A 17,055-nucleotide genomic window follows, 5' to 3' on the forward strand; every position below is an offset into this window, starting at 1 on the left:
TAATAAGTTTCCCTCGAATATTCATTACCATCATCCTTATTTTTTTTGTCAAAAGAAAATTATATTTATTTCTCAAAAAATTCATGAGAAGTACATAAACCTTCTTGACAAAGCAAATTAAAGTAAAGTAAAGGTCAAAATATTACAAAACAAAACCAAATTCAGAAAATAAGGAGGATCAACGGAGCACCGATAAGATTAAGTGTACACTCATTTCGTAAGAATGGATCTGTCGAGTAAAATAATTAATGACCGATCACTAGATCTCATATCATGATTAGTACATGCTAGAAATTTTTTTCTCCAATAACTATGTTGTTGCTAATTGGCGATACGCACTTAGATTTGGCTTCCTCTACACTATCGTCGTATGGAGACAACCAAAATAGTTTAAATAAGCATAAATCTAACTTTTGGAAGAGACAAATCTTCATAGTTCAACGAGACGCCAGAGCTCTTGCGATTATCATTGAAACTAAAGGCGGAAAACCTATATACAAACATAGCATGGAGGTATTGAATCTTTGAAATTTTCATAGTTCAGCGAGACACCAAAATTGCTGCAATTATCATTGAAACTGGAGGCGGAGAACCTATATGTTAACAAAGCATGAGAATATCAAATTTCTGAAAACATTGTTAAACTCTCAAATCTAAATTTAGAGACAAGAACTCCTAGGTCTAGAAGTAGATTAGGAAAGTTCAAACTCTTAGATCTAAAACTAGACAAAAAAAGAGAGCTCCTAAATCTAGATCGGAGAGAAGAAAAAAGAACAAGAAAAGAACAAGAAAAGAACAAGAAAACTCAAATTAAATCCAGGACAGATGGAAATTTTGACCGCAGCCAATTTGTAATGGTTTTATAACTATGATTTGATTTATTTCTTTATTAACCATCTCATTATGGTTAAATTTCAGGACTGTCTAATTCTGCAGTCCATCTCAAGTATCTACTTGCATGCCTGTTCATATGAAATTAAGTGGCGAAAATGGTTTTGGTTCAGTAATGTTACATTTGTCAGTGTCTTACTGACGATATCTTTAACTCTTTTGGCCTGATATACAGCTTTCAGAGCCACATGTATCAAATGGCAGCAAAAACAATCACAAATATCTGAGCTGTATTTTCTTGTACCCCACCATATTCAATGTTCAGCGATGAAGCACGCTCTAACTTCTTAAACTAGTATTGCATTTTCTCCTGGCTGTGTATCAATCGGATTGAACTTTGGTAGTCAGAATTCATTTTCCTGGATTAGTATATAATCCCGGTCATCCTCCACGGTTACATAAAATCTTACTAGTAATTGCCTCGAGATTTATGCTAAACATTTGATAACATTATTTTTCGGTCATGATAATGTCTTCTCAAAAAATAAAAAGTATCAAAACCTTGTTTCCATGCTTTCACAATATGCAGAATGTGGTTCTAGGTCTTTAGTTAGAATCAACCTTTCGCCCAGCGCAAGCTCCACCGGCGAAGTCTTCAAGCGCTTGAAGAAAAACGATCTAGGCACCACATTGGTAGCTGTGGTGCACTCTCCTGTTATGCTCCGCAAATCCATTCTCAAAATATGACTTTTTGCAAGCGAAACAGTATTTCTCCTTATGCTCAACGCACTTTCTCTTGCGTCTCTTCCCCAGTTTCGAGGACTAATAAAAGGAGGGAAATTGGAAGTGATGTCTGGACGTCTGGACAGAAGGGGCAGCAGGCAGAGGGAAATCAAAAGCGCGGAAGCAAAACCGTCTAGAGTGAGAATCACAAGCCAACTAGAAAGAAAACCGTCGATTATATGGTCAACGACTTTCTTTTTCCCTTAATATTTTCATCTTTTCTCGTTCAAAGTTGAGGAAATACACATTCCTGTTCAATGTATAATGTACAAATTTTTCTGTTGCAAAATTTTTCATAAATTTACTTATTATGTTTTGGATAGAAGTAAAAACAAAGTTGCTTTTCTTGTCAACTTCCACTCATCGGGGCTATGTTTATTGATTTAGTTTTTTCTTCTATTTTAAGGCTTTGCCGAATGATTCAATTTGGTATTATTTGCTCATGCTCAAAAGGATTGTATAGAAAAAAACTCTAGAAATAAAAGTTTTGGATTATATTTGTATTTCACTTTGTAAGATGGATGCAAAAGAGGAGAGGAAGCTCCTATATATATAAAAGCATAACATAACCATAACCGTAAATTTCTCATTAATCTAACGGTAGATATTACCTCTTTCCATCTACCCAACTACCTGTATTCATTACAAGAGTATATAATTACTGTATCGCCCCTCCAAGAAATATTCTAGAATACTCAAGAAAACACTAGGACTTGGGGATAATTGAGAGTCACTCGTTCATTATTTGATTAGGGTCCTTTGTACGGAAACTCTTTAAATTGTATCACTTCCTTGGATCATAACACAGAGGTGCGTATGCAATTGCTAAACTAGGTTCATTTATGAGGCTGTGAAGCCACAAAGTAATTTGATCTTGGTGTAAAGAGTGATTAGAGATTGTGCAGGTTGTCACGTCAGAAGGCCCTTTAACCTGGGTAGGATGAAAATGAGGGTGTGTCTTTATTTTTATTTATTTTAATGTATATTGCTATGTGATAGACCCATCAAGTGGATGGGTCAGGTCAAAAATGGGTTGACCCATATTTGACCCATTTAACCCGTTTTGACCCTGCCATATACATGTAATCTTGGGAGATAAAATAATTAATAGAATTTTTAAAATATCTATAACAATGAAGATTGTTCTAGAGAAATCCATAATTATTTCTAACACATGTACTTGATATACGTCAACTCTCCGGTTCACCGCCCTAGACAAGAATTTCATGCAAATTGGCAGCTTCACACTCATGAGGGCGAGTATGGAGTTCTGCTCTAAGGGCTTAAAAAACCTTTTAGTGTGATGTTTGTAATGAATGATCTTAACTTCAGGCACAAAGGCATGGACCTCCTACTCCTAGTGTAGGAGCAAACAGCTCACTCACTCTTGCCAGACGTGCAGCCTTGGCAAAGTCTAGAGATGAATCCATGTGCTTCTTCAAATTCAAGTCAGAGACTCAAAAACTAGATACAGGTAGAACCTCTTCTCATTGTGCACTATATCCAGTAACCTGCCATAAGCAAAAGTGCAATTTCAAGAAACTGCTATGAATGAATGATGGGATTCTGAATCCATATAAGAACATTAACAAAATCAAAAGGAGCAAAATATTAGGGCTGAAGGATTTGGATTTAGTGTAATAGAAAGCAAAGCTCTTTTTTCCTCTTTTTTTCCTGACAAGGACGACCACCTTTATCAAAAGATACTGAAAAACAATCGTTTCGTACGCTGGGTTGTGATGCGTTACAGTGCCTTAAAGCACTAGGCTCTCACTTGAGGAAGTAAATTGCATTGATTGCGGTCTTCCCTTGGGCTTAAGTTGGCCTTGAGAACATATGAGAAATGGGCTAAGGGAAAGAAGGGCTATCCGAAAATTTTGATAAGTGGGCCGGACACGCTGGCCCACATGACTTCATTTATCTTTTTTGATCTTTTTTTTTTTTTCATTTTCGTTCATTTAATCATTTTAATTCATTATTCATATTTTCACTCATTCATTATTTTTTTCGCTTTTTATATTTTTTTTTTTTTTTTTTTTTTTTTTTCATAGATTTTTATATTTTTTCAAAATAAATGAATACTTAAAATGTGGACCAAAAATTTGGATATTAACAAGTATAAACATTAATTTATATCACCACCGGCCGCGATGGCTCCACTCCGGATAAGATCTCGCGATCCTCAACGAAGAGGTGAATGGTTCAAAACTCAGGGAAGGCGCTAGGTGTATTAAGTGTGACTCAGGAGTGGTCACCTGGAGGTTTACTACGCGAGCATTTCCTGGCCATGTTCCTTCAAAGACAAAAAAAAACATTAATTTATATCATAAACAACATCAATAACTACATTTTATTCCATTCCATCTAGAACGACGACTTTCTTAATGAAGTAGATAGGAACATTCATCGGGTGGAGGAACTTGTCAACTCTGTGGTTCACTACCCTAGACACGAATTTGTGGCTTCACGCCTGCAAGGGCAAGAGTGGATCTCAGCAGAGTCTACACACTATCCCCGCAAATCAATCCTGAGGCCACGGCTGGTCCAAATGCATTGGCCTTGGTCTTGTCAAACCTCTGCCATAAGAATAGAATTAGGCTTCCAAAGCACATGTCAATAACAAAACATGATCCATCGCCATTGGGAGTGGGATGAACTTTTGAGTATTTTTGGGGACTGAGTCCTTGATTGCATTTGTGATGATCAAGACTGCAAAAAATCCATAGCAGAAGGGTAGGCAATGTTTTGGTAACGATGAAAATCCCTCAACTCCCTGTGTAGCCAAAGGGTACACACTCGTTGCCAAACCAAGGTCTTTGAATGCCTAATGGAATAGCCAGAAGATGCTCGGCAATATGACACATCCAATGGTTATTCCAATTACTTGGCTCAGAAATAGGGACCGGGGAGTAAGGGTCAAATAGCCGGTCTTCAAATTTTGCATAAGGTCAGATGCGGTGGCGACAACATTCATCATGGCCCCGCAAGCAGCGAGGGCGGCGAGGACCCCACCATTGGATGCCGGACCCACGACTCGATGATGAAGATTGCGAGTGTCCTGTAAGTAAACGCTAGGGACTAGTATGTAAACCCACATCTATAGGCATTGCAGAAGGGTAGGATGGGGGCGGCAACGTACAAGACCAGCAAGTGGTACCACTTAAGCTGGGGGAATATATACGGGAGAGATATGATAGAAATAACTACGATCAGGAAGTAGGCTGCGATGGTTGTGAGATAGCTAGTATAAACACCTAGAGGGGAGTGAATAGGTGCACAAACAATTTATTGAGATGCGGAAGCGATTCGTGGCAATCGATATAATGGAAATTCTCTCTTGATTAACAAAATGAAATACGATCAAGGTAGAGAGAGTGAGAGAGAGAAAATTGAACACAGGATTTATAGTGGTTCGGCTTATTCCAAGCCTACGTCCACTCTTCCGCACCGACAGCCCACCGGCTGGATTTCACTATGATCAAAAGAGAAGTACAAGACATGCTTTGCCTTGATTCCACAAAGTAGATGTTCTATCACACCTCCTCAAGGTTTCTCACAAATATAGATTCTCTTTTTGTATACAAGTATTCGCTCAAAGGAATTGTTTAAACAAAAAGAGCTTCAGACTTTGGAATTTTTCTATCACGCAGACCTCCAACAACTAAGAACGTCTTCCTTATATACTCCTTTATGCCATCATACCCGTTGGCACTTACCAAAGGAATTCCTCCAATCTACCAGTTGGACGGAATCAATTAGGAAGATTGTTCGAGCTATTAAAGGAACATGTTGATAGCCCATCAATCCTGTTCGCCCATACAATCAGGATCTCGGTTTCCATAAGTAGAATGTTCCAATAATATTTAGACAATCATCGAATCTTCAATCATCAAATCAATCTTGATCAATCAAAGGATTCTGTTACGACTTCTCCAGCCACGAGATCTTCTCCAGATGATAAGGTTAAATCCTTAACGAAACATCCAGTTTTGGATAACATTTCTTCAACGGATTAGAGACTGTCAATGATGATAGATTTTGAATCTTGAGTCTGGCTGTCCGGAAGTCTTCAGACTTTAAATAACAGAGTTTGCAAGCTTTCAGACTAGACTGATAGAAACGTTTTGTCAACTTTAAAACACTTCAAGAAGATTTCTCCAACAATTTGGTCCCTGTGCAAGTAGCTCATTCGGCGTTGCTCATCGAAGGTGAGCTGAGGGAACCCGGGGATGGTTGTTCACGGCCTTTGGAAGACTGTTTTTTGCCTTGATTTGATGATGAAACCCCAAGAGGGCCCGGCTCGACACTCTATAGAAGTAGTAGAGGCCGTCGCCGACAATCATGGCGATGGATATAAATACCTATTCAGAAAAGAACTCGTGTCAACGAAGAGGAGCATAGAACTAATATTAAGGAGTCGAGTCAAGCCGTGAATGATTAACATTATCTTGTATCCTTCAAGGCCGTGCATGCTGTTGGGTTAATAGAATTTTATGTGCACACCATACGTGCCATTTATGTGCCATATACGTGCAATAATATATGTGTAATCTTGGGAGATACAATAATTAATAGAATTTTCAAAATATCTATAATAATGAAAATTGTTCTAGAGAAATTTGTAATTATTTCTAACCTATGTACTTGATATACGTCAACTCTTCGGTTCACCGCCCTGGACAAGAATTTCATGCAAGTTGGCAGCTTCACGCTCGCGAGGGCAAGTATGGAGCTCGGTAGATTGGCAGCTTCACGCTCGCGAGGGCGAGTATTGAGCTCGGCAGAGTCCATACACTGTTCCCGCAAATCAATCCCAAGGTGATTGCTGGTCCATGCACATTGACCTTAGTCTCGTCGATCCTCTTCTACAAGAATAGTATCAGGCTCCTAAAGCACACATTGATAGCAAAATATAATCCCAAGTAAAATGGGATCGTCATGGCCAATAGGAGCAGGATGAACTCGGAGTATTTCTTGGGACTGATTCCCTAATCACATTGGTGACTATTGAGGCTGCTAAGAATCTATAATAAAGAGTGGCAATGACGAAAATCCCTCTACTCCCGATATAGCCAAGCTTCGGTAGATGCTAACATAAGGGGTGGAATACATGCTAGTCTCAAGACCTAGGGATCGAGGGGAAGAGGCGGTGGCAATGATGTTCAAGATTTACATTGGCCGTTTATATACTTTATTAAATAACTACTCTAATAGAATATCTCAATCAAGATTTACATAATCAAATTGAGATATATGTACATTATACGTGTCATTTACATGTCCTATACGTGCAATATACGTATAGTCTTAGGAGATACAATAATGATTAGAATTATCAAAATATCTATAACAATGAAAATTGTTTTGGAGAAATCCATAATTGTTTCTAATACCTTCTCAAACTCAAGGTGAATAAGTCAGCTGGCTTGGCCTAGGCGAGGGGTGCCCTTATTTATACATATTAGTCGAAATTTTCATGAGGGAACTCGGAGGGAGAGGCACTCGTGAACCTCGAGAGTATAGCTTTTTTTTGCCGACTTGATGATAAAACCCAAGAGGTCCAGCTCAACACTCTACGGAAGTTGTAGAGGCCATCCCCAAGATCATGGCGATGGATATGAATTGTAGCTAAAGAAGAAACGAATGTCCATGTGATGCTCGTTAGGACCACCAAATATAATTACCTTTCAGAATCCCATCTTTGCTTGAAGCTGCCGTACTATGTAAAAGATTTGGAGTTAGTAATGTGATTTTAGAATAGTAAAAAAAAAAGAAAGAATATTCAACACATATTTCCATTCAGTCTCTTATGTACTATCCTCTCCTTAAATTTTAATTTCATGCGAAAAATTTAAATCTTTTTTCTGATGATCCTCTAACTATTGAATATTTGTGATTAAGGACTCCTAGATGCAACTCTCCAACAAACTTGATCACTGCCCTAAAAATCTCACGGGCTCACCTAAGCCTGACCCATGCCACAAGGGCCTGACGCATATTGGGCGGGTTTAGACAAGGGTCTACAATTATAAAGCCTCTTTTTTTTTTTTTATCTTTTTTTTAAGTCTGATTTGCTTGACTTGCATGATTATTATATATATGTTCTCGTAATAGAAATTCAATCCGACACTTGATTGGAGCACGCTCGACAAACACCGCTACTCTCTGATTATCAATTACCATAGGAAAATCCATTCCCCATATTATTGGCATTTTTTTAACTATTGGTGACAAATTTTAGGCAAGAAATGAATAATATTAGCGAGATTATATATAATTGAGAAAATTTGTGATGGTATATATATTGTACAAGACAATTAAATAACATCACCATTCCCTTTTTGATCAGGTGGCATCTTTTTCTAACATGTTTTTGACATCTGTTATCATAGACATCACTTAATTAGTCAATGATTTCATCTTCAATGAATATCCGAACTATATACAAATATATATTCCAAAATAAACTTTATAAGCAACTAGCAGGAGACTCGGTGGAGATTTAAATCCAATTATTATGAATTACAAAATAGTTTGGTCGAATGACTTGGTGGGGGGTCATCGTTAATGTAACCTAGTATGAGAAAAGAAAAGACATTAGTATTTTCCAAAACTCATGCGATTTGAGGTCGTGTAACCAAATACTAAAAGTATATATATATATATATATATTAAAAGTTCGAAAGAAAAAAAAAAATTGAAAAGTGAAAATTTAGGCACACTGGCCGGAGCGCGAGCGACGAGGAGGCAGAAAGAGTTCGCTTCCCGCCATATTTTCCGAAGCTGAAATCGAACTGCGACCGCGAGAGAGAGGGAGAGAGAGATGGGGCGAGCTCCGAAGAGCGCGGGGTCGAACCCTAGCGGCGGCGACAATCCGGAGGCGGCGGAGCGGCGGAGGCTGAAGAAGCTCGCCTTCTCGAAGGGGGCGCTGTCGGAGGCTCCGGCGAGGTGCGCCGCCCCGCTGGGCCCTTCCAAGACGGTGCTGAAGCACCACGGGAAGGACATCATCAAGAAGTCCCAGCGGAAGAACCGCTTCCTCTTCTCGTTCCCGGGGCTTCTCGCCCCGATCGGGGGCGGGAAGATCGGGGAGCTCAAGGACCTGGGTACCAAGAACCCCGTCCTCTACCTCGATTTCCCTCAGGTATTCGCGTTTTCGGTCTCGATGTTGTGTTCGAATCCCTCTGTGATTCGACAGTTTACGTTGTCTGGAGTTGATTGAAAAGGCAGAGAGACGAGGCAAATTGGGAACGGAAGAATCTAGGTTGGAGAGAATGGAAAATTGATTCTGTTTTATCGAACTTTGTCTTGTATGTTTAACTGAGGAATCGAGACCGAGATTAGTCACTGGCTTTTACTTCTCAGGACCTCAATTTTAGCTAAAGCCGAAGATCAGAGGTGGTGATTTCCCAATTTGCAAATTGAGTCAGAATAATGAACATGTGCTAGACATTTGCTTGCCTATTTTGCAAATAGCTGCTACACTCAAGATCAAAGTTCTGTTATTTTTGCCTTTTTTTTCTTCAGTTCATCTACTTCTGATTGAACCTTTTTACTTGATTAATATCTATGAGCAGTTCATTCTTTTGTCAAACTGCTGAAATCGTTTCAAACTTGGAAAGCAGATGATAGGAATCTGTACTTTCTTCTCTCCATTTAATCTGGAGAACTAAGATTATTGATGAATGTATTGAGTCTGCCTATTGATTTTTTGGAACTCTTTTCATTGTTAAATTGTAGGGACAGATGAAGTTGTTCGGGACAGTTGTATTTCCAGAGAATAGGTATCTGACATTGCAGTTCTCTAAAGGCGGGAAGAATGTCATGTGCGAGGATTACTTTGATAACATGGTCAGTTTTTCCATATCATTCTCCATTGCCTGCCTCCATCTTACTTGCTCACTTTTCCCATCGCTGCTTTGACGACTTTGTATTTGTGACCATTGATGTTGCCTGCCGAGTCTTCGAGGGAATTCCTTCATATACTTGTCGATTTCAATGAAGCAGTGACTTTTCTATGATGTTGCTCTTCTTCCTTTCTCTCCTTCATACTGAGTTCAAAGCTGGACATTTCATAACTGTTTAATCTGATGATTAATATCCTTCACTAGTTCTGTACATAAAGAGGAGTGACATTGATCTGACAAAGTCTAGGGCCGAATTTTAGTCAATAGGCTTTGTAAATTAGCATGTGCTTATTATGATACATCTACTGAGCATGAATCTGGAAATTTAAGGTGTTACAACCCTGGTATTTGTCCTGGCCCATATAAAGGCAAGAAACCAATGCATCTCAGGACTTTTTGAAGAAGTAATCACAGTTGGATTTGCAGATAGTATATGTTGGACTTATTTCCCTAGCATGAATCTTAAACTGAAAGTTTTATCAGTTGTAACTTGCCTTTGCTGTCACTTGTCACAACTTGCTGACATCTCAAATCAACTATATATACAGTCTGGAATATTGTGAAGGTATGAATCCTCTTGAAAAATGGAAGTTTGAGTTGAATATACAGAGGATGCAGCGTATCATTTTGTTATGCAAGGATATTCTCTTTCTACTAGTGGACAAAAAGTCAATGGTGTTCTTGAGCAATTTCAGATTGAAATTCCGATCATCACTTTTCTGGGTGCTGTGCACCATGTGCATTTTGACTATGTCATCTGAGAAATCCTTTCCTTCTTTCATCATTATTTGTGGTAAAGTTTAGAGTTTATTTATGGCATGCCCATGTGCCTTCTTGCATTTGTCTTGAGACGGCACTTCATTTTGATTCTGAAATCTATGAGAATGCATAAAAAGAAAAATACCAACAGCTCATTTTTGAAACTTTTACACTACTTTAAGCATGCACTTTTCAACTCTAACAGAAATACATGTTTTGCCTAAGGCATGACCCTTCTGTCCTTTCTTGATATTGATGATACTGGCAGATTGTATTTTCGGATGCCTGGTGGATAGGGAAAAAGGATGAGAACCCCGAGGAAGCACGTTTGGATTTTCCTGAGGAGTTGATTGAGGTTAGCTTTTCTATTCAATCTTTCAAACTTGTCCATTGTCATTCCATTGGCTTGTTTTCCAACAGTAGAATAGAGAAGCAAGGAAAAAGGTAGAGACATTTCTAGTGAATTACGTGATTTTTCTTTTGGTTTCAGGGCCAACATCTAGAGCATGACTTTAAAGGTGGGGCAGGTGCAACCATTGTAGATAAGCTACTGGGTAATAGAACAGCAAAGAAAATTGCAGAAGACCCCCAGATTCCTAGATCTCCATCTGAAGATGATGTGTCAAATGATGGCAATGAGTTGAAAGAACCAATGGAAGTGACACCAGTTCGCCAGTCAGAGAGAAACATGGGAAAAAAGTTAAGGTTGGCGCCCTTCAGTTTCTATCTTTGATGTCATTTATACTGCTCTTCCAAAAATGATGCAAACATCCACTGAATTTCTCCAGTTAGGTTATGGTGCCAATGCAAGATGATGTGAACTGTTTATCTTGTCTCGATATGTAGCACCTTTCACTCTCATGCATGGGTTTGCACATACAGAATGAACAATTGATTTGGGTTATGAACAGTTTGGTTTTTCGTGAACGCTCTTTTTTGACCTAGAGAGTTCTAATTGGTAGTTGCAGCATCTCTCAGCTTTAGGCATTACAAAGAGCAATAAGACAGTCAACTAGCAGAAAACTCCTAACTCTAAAAGATTTCATCATCAAAACTGAATGTACTCTGGCAGCTGTGTAGCCTTGTCATAGTTTCTTAAATGCATGCTACCTTTTTCAGAAATTTGGGTTTTCCATCACAGTTTAATTGTAATTCATCAAATATTTCAGCTAGTTATTTTCAAATTTTTTTAAGGCATATTTGATGATAATAATGGCTCTTTGGAGGTCTTGACAAAAAGGGTTCAAGTACCCTGGACCCTAGATTGTGCAATTGATGATAGATAACACATGTATGCATGTTTGTGAAAGAATTATTGAACCGGACAATAAAGTGTAAATGTTGATTGCAGACAACAAGGCAAGACGTTTTATTCCTCTTGTATTTTATTGTAGGTGATCGGCATTCTGGATTTTTCAATCATGTCTGACTAGGTTGTTCTGTTGCTTAAAATCCTATTGTTTCTAAATGGAATAAGTTTTCCTGCTAATATTTTTAAATGGTTCAGATATATGGAGGTTTCTTCTGGAGATGATTCTATCGGAAGTGATTTGGGTGTGGCTGATGCAGAAGAAGAAAAGGTTGATCTTGAATTCGATTGTACAAAATGGATTTTTTACTCTTAGATTTGCTATGATTGTCTTTTTTCTGTTCTGTTTCTTGATCCATATAATTATTTTATTGTCATCAAAACCTTATATAAAGCTTTCATTTAAAACTCTCAATTTTGATTGCTATAGGTTCCAGGTTCCTTGGTAGGACAATCTAACATTTACCATCGAGATTCTGTAGAAACGATGGAACAAAGTGAAGACTGTTCAGTATCAGCAACCAAGTCTAAGAAACGGTCTGTTACTTCAACCAGGTCCAAGGAAACCTCTCGTGCTAGTCATGGTTCACTTGTTCAGGCGACTATCTCTACATTGTTTAAGAAAGTGGAGGAAAAGGTGAGTGTTATAAATCAGTGAAAAGTAGTCAACCAAGAATTTAGGCATTGTACTCTTTCCAGCATGTATGAACAATGATAACTGCTGGAGTGTGCTGCAGTTCATACTAAACATGCTTTCTTTCTAATCTGCTTTGTGTTTTTCTGCTGTACTAGAATGGTCCTGTAGATATCAGAAAAAGGTATATATGAGACATATAGGTGCTGCAGTGCTTAAAACGCTCACTTCTTTCCATTGTCCTTTAATCATGGAAGAAAGGAGTCACAATGCTGGGATCACTTATATTACTGATCTCATACTGATAGAATATAAAAGAACCAATCTGTTTTTCCCCTTGAGGATTGCCTTCTCCAATTTTAAAATTTTTATTTTCTTTTTGGGAGAATTGCAGATGGATATTTAAAGCTGAGCTATTCTTAGCCCTATATTTTGTTGTCTTAATTGAATTCATAAGGGTTATCCATACTTTTGGGTGTGGAACTCTTGTTTTTCATTAAGAAAGCCCTAACCTTTTCCCTATAATTCTGGAGACAGACTATTTCTTACAGTAGTTGCTTGTATCTTTTCTCCTGGTCTTGTGTGTTTAATCTGTTCAAATTTTTTCTGTTGATTTGGTTTTAAAAATCTTCAGTGACTCCAACATGGGAGCCAGATATGTTTGAAACTTTCCCCATTTTATTGATAGGCCTTTCCTTGAAATTAAGGTCAGTAGCTGTTATCGTCTCATCTGAGACAAGGTTCCTTGCAATTCCTTTTGGCCAGAGGTTTCTAGCAATCTGCTTACCTTTCTGGAAATTCCATCTTTGCTCGAAGCTTCTTAATGTATAGAAGGTTGGGAGTTGTATCATGTTTCATGTTAGAAATTCTGTAGTTATACCAATAATCTGCATGATATTCAGGCCACAATTTTCTCACAGAGCTCTTCTATTTCAGAATGGAACCAGAAAAGCAGGAGAAATCTCGATCAGTTACAGGTTTCATTAACTTCCTGATTGCTTTTCTTCTTGGCTATAGGATGAGAGAAACACTAGGATCCTGATAGAAACAAATCTGTAATTTTGTTCAGTTTCTGGGAAGAAAGCAAGGAAGACTGAATCAAAGAGGAAAATTGATCAGGTGAGGGAGCCTTGCACAAGCCATCTTCATTTTGACTTTCTGTTGCACCTTCTTGCCTAAAATGGCGCACCTTCCTCTATGGTATTTATATTTTGTTAATGAGGCTATTAACCGTTTTCTAAATACTGATTTTCTTCTGTTTTGTGTTATTCTAGTCTCAGGAGGGACGAAATAAAAAGAGAAAAGTGATTAAAGGAAAAGAAATCGGTGGTTAGTCTACTCTCTCCCTGTGCCTCTCCCTCTTTATCATCTCCTGCTTTCCCGGGGTGTGCATATGCTTTCAATCCTTTTATTTGGCTGGCCCATGTATCTTTGGGTGAAAGATGATGACTTCTGTCCATAAAAGGAGTACAATGTCCAGCCAACCTTATCAGAGGGCTGTGATTGTCCAAATCAATGAAAATAGGCAGAGGACGTGCGAACAAGGTGTCTATGATATGAAAGTCTTAAAAGGGGACAACGTCTGGTCAAACCAGCTAACTCCCACGCATGCATCAAACCAAGTTTAACTTCCTGCATGATAACATTATTTGCCTGGACTTCCTGAAGAAGTCTCAAGAGTAAGATTTGACATTTAGAAGCATAACTGGTAACCTGACAATTCATGATGTATTTCTGGTGTTATCTAGCTTATGTCTATCTTGTGAGTATCCACTTTATCCATAAATGCTCACTGTATCCAATAAGTTGTATCTTACAAGTGGGCTGGCCAACAGCCAAATGTGTTAGGGAGAAATATGGGGCTGAGTGGTTCCAGTCTTCCAGATACATGATGGAACCCTAACCATCACCTGACTTCATAAAATCTTCATCTTATGGTGGTGCCAATAGTAGCAGTGGAATCCATGCATAGAGTACTAACTAATATAACTCTCAAATTTTTATTTTTTATTTTTTTTTGTCTCTCTTCATACATGATACTCTTGTGGTTCTCCTGAGAAAGTTTCCAGGGAGAGTAGAAAATTTTGACTTGTTCTATTGATTGGATTATGTTTCCATTGAATTTTTGTTGGAATTAATTGGGTAATCATTTTTAAAAAGTTATGGAATTCAAGTGAACACTGTATGAAAGTTATGGCACTTATGAGTATCCCCCCCTCCGTTTTTTGTAAGATAACAATTTACCAATAGAGTAAAAGGTTCAAGAACATGAAATATTCAGTTCCAATATGCCCTGCTGATAGCCATTGTCTGAACTTGCACGTACTGTCTAATTCCCCAAATAATCGTGGCAAACCAAACTAAACTGAAATAATTTGATATTCAGTTTCCTTTGGATGTTCAATTCAATAAAAGGGGAATATTTAAGTGTTTTCCATTATATCCAGAGCGTGCCTGTCTAGATTTTCTTCAACAGCTCCAACCTATTGGCCAAGAATGATCCTCCTCCCTGGGGTAGAAAACTTTAGTTAAAGACTATTGAACAGATGAGTGTGCCATGTTTTCTGACATCCTTCCATTCATGTAGCCAACAGGCAAGGATTATTGGAAAGACAGAGGGGACTGGTGGTTTAAACTTAGTATTGCGTGATGACAGATAAGTCAGTCAAGTTAATTAGGAGCAAGCTAGCAAAGATGTTTTTGACAAGAACACATGCAAATTTCCTCAATCTCTTTCAAACAATTTTCAAAAGATGCTTAATGGAATGAATTATTGAGAAATCTCCTTCTCGACCCATCCAATTGTTTTCATGTGATAGGGAATGCAGATTCAAGGTCCTGGACATGTTTAATGGCATGGGTTTATATTCCAGAATTATTGGCCTAATGCATGTCTCGACCATGTGTTTGATTACTCTTTTAATAGTGAGAGACTGTCAGCCATTAATTGTTGAATTTGAAATTGCAGCTCCAGAGGTCCAGGCAAAAAATGAAGATTTCGAGGTAACCCGTTCAACCATTAGAATTTTGTATTCAGTTTGATGGCTTCTTGTATTTCTAATTACTATGGTTATACCTTCTGTCAGTCTCATTGGTTGTCATTTGTTATATTTGAATGCTTGCATGTATAGTTGCAAAACTGTTTTATTTGTTGAGCATAAAGCTCTTAGAAATGCATTCTAAAATAATGAATAAGAGAGAGGACTTGGTGACAGATTGGGCTGCAGACACTAGCTTGTTTGGTTAGAAAGTATGTAGGTTGTAATGTTTATACTGTCAATCAGGGCAAAAGGCCAATGTCTGTAATGTAACTATGTGTGCTCTAGTTCCACATGTTTGAGATTCCTTCTTGTCTATATGTAGAGAAGATTGATGACTCGTCAGTTGTGCAACCTAGGTAGATGCCCACAGGAGCATACTTTTAGAAGCCTCTTGTTCCATGTGATGGTCACAATTCATTTATGTTAGCAGAGGAGAGATTTGATGGTCATTAAATGGTCCAGCATGCAAATGAGTAGAAACTCTAAGCTCCCAATTGCTGTTTGTTGTGTTGATCTGGTTAAGGTTCAGCTAGTTCATCCTTAAGTTCATGATGATCAAATTTGACATTGACATTTCTATCATGGGAAAGGGCTTAACTTTCATAATCTTGTGTTTGATAGTTTCTATGGCATAATCCATCTTTGCTTTCACTAAAGATGTCAACTCTTTCCACATTCAAATTTTGCTGCTATCGATTGCCATTTGCCAAAGGAATGAATCTTGTACCATCCCAAGATTCACCTTTTGCCACCATTAGAGAACTAGCTAATATTGTCCAAGTAAAAAACACAACAAGCTAATATAAGTAACTGTTGTAGGTTGAAGAGGACCCCATTGAAGAGTCACCAAGCGCATCACAGGTACTATTTGAATTGGATGAAATTAATGAAGCATTTTGTTTCCCTTCAACATGAAGCTATTGATGTTAGCCCTGATTCTCTGGGAACATCATTTTGACAGCAATCTGAAAACTGCTGATAGGATGCTGGAAATTGTAGGTTTGCTGGCGCAAGTTTTACTTAACTTTAAACCCTTCAGCTCTATCACGTTTGACGCGACAAATTGAGATTACACATGTGTTGTCCTGGCACTCAATAATTTTCTCTTCTTTTTCCATCCAGGGTACTGAAGGAAGTGATGCAGAGTGGACTGCTTGAGATTGTAAAAGTGACTACACTTTGTTGCCCGAGGCATACTTGAAGACATTCAAGCGCGTCCCTTGATTGCTCGCGGATGTCTTATTATCCACAGTATTCTATACAGCCAAAGCATTGCTGCAATAACCATAGCCATAGAGTTACTTATCTTCCATCTTGGGAAAGGCCGTCTGTTAGAATAGCTAGTAAGTTTTTTTGTTATTGTTAAAGTAAAATAATGTATACTATATCACTATGTAAATCGTATATACAACAGGTTATTTTCACGGGCATGATGTCTTTGTGTTTCTTTTGACAGTTTTGAGTAATTTCTGCAATCTACTATGGATGTTCTACGTGCGTAATACACTAGATCCCCAATCCGCATTGAGAGACGGAATTCATTCATATAAGAAAAGCTACTCAAGAAGGATATTGAAATGATTAGATCTTTGTGGTTAAAAAATATTCCCTTTCGAATATTTATCATCAATCGTCAACCGTTGGATGACACGGATTGACAAACTAAATTAAACTAATACATTATTTTATCAACATATTTCCATAAAAGATGTTTGATAAGGTGGTTTTTTTATGCTCTCATTGTGGATAACCATTTCACAAAAAAAGTGGTTTTCAAATGGTTTACAATTTAAT

At 38.0% G+C, this 17,055-nt stretch overlaps 1 protein-coding gene and 1 pseudogene across 3 annotated transcripts; one reads left to right on the forward strand and one right to left on the reverse strand.

Annotated features, from left to right (window-relative positions):
• Nucleotides 1-4,115: 4,115 nt before the first annotated feature.
• LOC120286959 lies at nucleotides 4,116-6,405 on the reverse strand (annotated as a pseudogene).
• Nucleotides 6,406-8,328: 1,923 nt separating this feature from the next.
• On the forward strand, nucleotides 8,329-16,689 carry LOC104456431 (DNA-binding protein RHL1). 3 transcript variants are annotated; one of them, XM_010071221.3, is made up of 13 exons: nucleotides 8,332-8,755; nucleotides 9,352-9,462; nucleotides 10,546-10,632; nucleotides 10,768-10,982; nucleotides 11,785-11,857; nucleotides 12,017-12,223; nucleotides 13,157-13,197; nucleotides 13,290-13,339; nucleotides 13,495-13,549; nucleotides 15,189-15,223; nucleotides 16,081-16,122; nucleotides 16,223-16,256; nucleotides 16,384-16,689. In XM_010071221.3, exons 1-8 carry the CDS (start codon nucleotides 8,438-8,440, stop codon nucleotides 13,315-13,317), a joined length of 1,080 nt encoding a protein of 359 aa, XP_010069523.2. In that variant the 5' UTR covers nucleotides 8,332-8,437; the 3' UTR covers nucleotides 13,318-13,339; nucleotides 13,495-13,549; nucleotides 15,189-15,223; nucleotides 16,081-16,122; nucleotides 16,223-16,256; nucleotides 16,384-16,689. The 3 variants fall into 3 exon arrangements, with proteins under 3 accessions (XP_039154862.1, XP_039154864.1, XP_010069523.2); XM_039298928.1 differs by lacking the exons at nucleotides 13,157-13,197; nucleotides 13,495-13,549; nucleotides 15,189-15,223; ... (1 more) ...; nucleotides 16,223-16,256; nucleotides 16,384-16,689 and having other exon boundaries at nucleotides 8,329-8,755; nucleotides 13,238-13,324; XM_039298930.1 differs by lacking the exons at nucleotides 13,157-13,197; nucleotides 13,290-13,339; nucleotides 13,495-13,549; ... (2 more) ...; nucleotides 16,223-16,256; nucleotides 16,384-16,689 and adding an exon at nucleotides 12,909-13,137 and having other exon boundaries at nucleotides 8,329-8,755.
• Nucleotides 16,690-17,055: the final 366 nt, after the last annotated feature.

The sequence above is a fragment of the Eucalyptus grandis genome, chromosome 8 (genome assembly GCF_016545825.1).
Source record: "Eucalyptus grandis isolate ANBG69807.140 chromosome 8, ASM1654582v1, whole genome shotgun sequence".
NCBI classification, from domain to species: domain Eukaryota; kingdom Viridiplantae; phylum Streptophyta; class Magnoliopsida; order Myrtales; family Myrtaceae; genus Eucalyptus; species Eucalyptus grandis.

Coding starts and splice junctions, on each gene's coding strand:
- LOC104456431 (XM_010071221.3), top strand. CDS start 8,438: ATGGGGCGAGCTCCGAAGAGCGCGGGGTCGAACCCTAGCGGCGGCGAC. Junction 10,633..10,767: donor TTCCTGAGGAGTTGATTGAG/GTTAGCTTTTCT, acceptor TTTTGGTTTCAG/GGCCAACATCTAGAGCATGA. Junction 13,198..13,289: donor GAAATCTCGATCAGTTACAG/GTTTCATTAACT, acceptor AATTTTGTTCAG/TTTCTGGGAAGAAAGCAAGG.